This window comes from Oppia nitens, unplaced genomic scaffold (assembly GCF_028296485.1).
Source record: "Oppia nitens isolate AA-2021 unplaced genomic scaffold, nextdenovo-longstitch-racon4-pilon3 scaffold6_pilon_pilon_pilon, whole genome shotgun sequence".
Taxonomy (NCBI): Eukaryota; Metazoa; Arthropoda; class Arachnida; order Sarcoptiformes; family Oppiidae; genus Oppia; species Oppia nitens.
In genome coordinates this window covers 6,893,184-6,895,249 of record NW_026533250.1, presented here as the reverse complement: position 1 = coordinate 6,895,249, position 2,066 = coordinate 6,893,184, and the positions used below count along the sequence as shown (strand labels likewise).

Sequence of the window (2,066 nt, the reverse complement as noted above, 5' to 3'; positions counted from 1 at the left end):
TATAAATTTCAAAGAGGTGATGGTTTTGCAGAAGTTTGGGGCACTATATATAATAGAGGAATTTTACCTATGATAAAATATATAAGTCCAAAACTATTTAATGCTGGAGCTGACATAGCTAATGATGCATTAGAAGGTAAGAATATAATCGATTCACTTAAAACTCGAGGTAAAGAGTTAGGTAAAACAGTTATAAACGATTCTGGTAAAAGAGCTATGAAATTTGCACAAACAGGTAAAGGTAAAAGACGTCGTGGACAAAAAGGGAAAGGCAGAAGACGTAAACGACAAACAGGTAAAGGTAGAAAAAGGCGTGGACAAACTGGTGGAAAAAAGTATAAAAAGTCAAGTAAAGCACTGTTTAACCGCAAAAACATTAAATCGATATTTGGATAAACATGAGCTTAGTAAATGAAAAATCATCTTTGGCTATTGTACCTGAACTAGATATTTTTAGTAATTCATTGGTTCAAACTTCAATAAAAGAACGATTTTGTGAAGAAGTTCGACCTTTATCTCAACTTAATAATGGTGGACATATTGAATTTGAAATTAAAAGTAATATTGATGAGTATATTTCTTTATTCGATTCAACATTATATTTTAGTTTTCGAGTTAAATTAGCAAAAACGAATAATACTGAAATAGTTGAGAATGATTGGAATAATGTATCATTAGTTAATAACTTTTTCAATTCTTTATGGAGCCAAATAGATGTGTCTATAAATGATTCACAAACATCATCATCTTTACAGACATATGCTTATAAATCTTATATAGGTAAAGTTTTATATACTTCAGAAAGATCAAGGCAAACATATTTACATTATGAATTATTTACCAAAGAAAATATGAAAGGAGAAAATGTAAATATTCCTGTAAAACAAAGAATTGAATTAATTAAAAATGAAACAAGTGAACCTCCTCATACAGGAAAGTATGTTGAATTAGAAGGCAAATTATTTATCAGTATGTTTCTACAGACAAAATTACTTGTTGGTGGTACAAAATTAAATATAAGAATGATTCCCAATAGACCTGAATTTTATTTTATGACTAATGATAGTACATTAATACCTAGAATTCATTTTGAAGATATTCACTTTAATATTATTAAATGTCGAGTATCTGAAGATATTGTTGCAGCACATACTAAAAGTTTTAATATACATAAAGATGTTGCAGCAAAGTATATACTGAATAGAAGAGAAGTACGTACAGTTACCATAGATGCTGGCGCGCGTAGTAGAAATATAGAAAATGTTATTAATGGACAATTGCCGCATAGGGTATACGTAGCATTTGTAACTAATGAAGCTTACAGTGGATCATATACTAAAAATCCATTTAATTTTTATCATTTTGATATAAATTCTATTTCTTGTTTTATAAATGGAAATCAAATTGCAAGAAAACCATTTACGCCAGATTTTGGCAAAAACAAATATTGTCGTGAATACCTGGAATTATTTAAAGTAACTCAACAATATGATGAAAAAGGTAAAATGGATATAACTAGTGAAGATTATAAAAATGGTTTTACTATATTTGGATTTAATACAAATCAAGATCATACTCATGGTTATCAAGATACAGGTTACGTAAACGTTCCACAATATGGTATTATGAGATTTGAAATACATTTTGAAAAACCTCTACCAACAATTGTTAATGCATTATTTTATTACGAGTTTGAGAATTTAATAAGTATGTATAAAGACAAGTCTATAGCAATGGATTATCGTTAATAATGTTTACTACAGAAATTATCGAAAAATTAAATAAATTATCTAATTTTGGTGGTGTGTTTGCTAGAGATACACTACCAGTCTCAAATACTTTCCCATGTGGTATAATTGTAAATACTGATAAATCATCTGAACCTGGAACTCACTGGATAGCTATGTTTCTTAATGATAATGGTTATGGAGAATATTTTGATTCATATGGATCCCCGCCTTACTATTTAGAATATATCAATTTTTTAAATAAATATTGTCCTAATGGTATAAATTATAATAATATTACATTACAATGCACCACATGCATAACTTGTGGTGAATATT

At 28.2% G+C, this 2,066-nt stretch overlaps 1 protein-coding gene across 1 annotated transcript; it reads left to right on the top strand.

Moving 5' to 3' along the window:
• The first annotated feature begins 398 nt into the window (after window positions 1-398).
• Window positions 399-1,748, top strand: LOC128962847 (uncharacterized protein F54H12.2-like). The gene has a single exon (XM_054309247.1). It carries the CDS (start codon window positions 399-401, stop codon window positions 1,746-1,748), a length of 1,350 nt encoding a protein of 449 aa, XP_054165222.1.
• The last annotated feature ends 318 nt before the right edge of the window (window positions 1,749-2,066 follow it).

Coding starts and splice junctions, on each gene's coding strand:
- LOC128962847 (XM_054309247.1), top strand. CDS start 399: ATGAGCTTAGTAAATGAAAAATCATCTTTGGCTATTGTACCTGAACTA.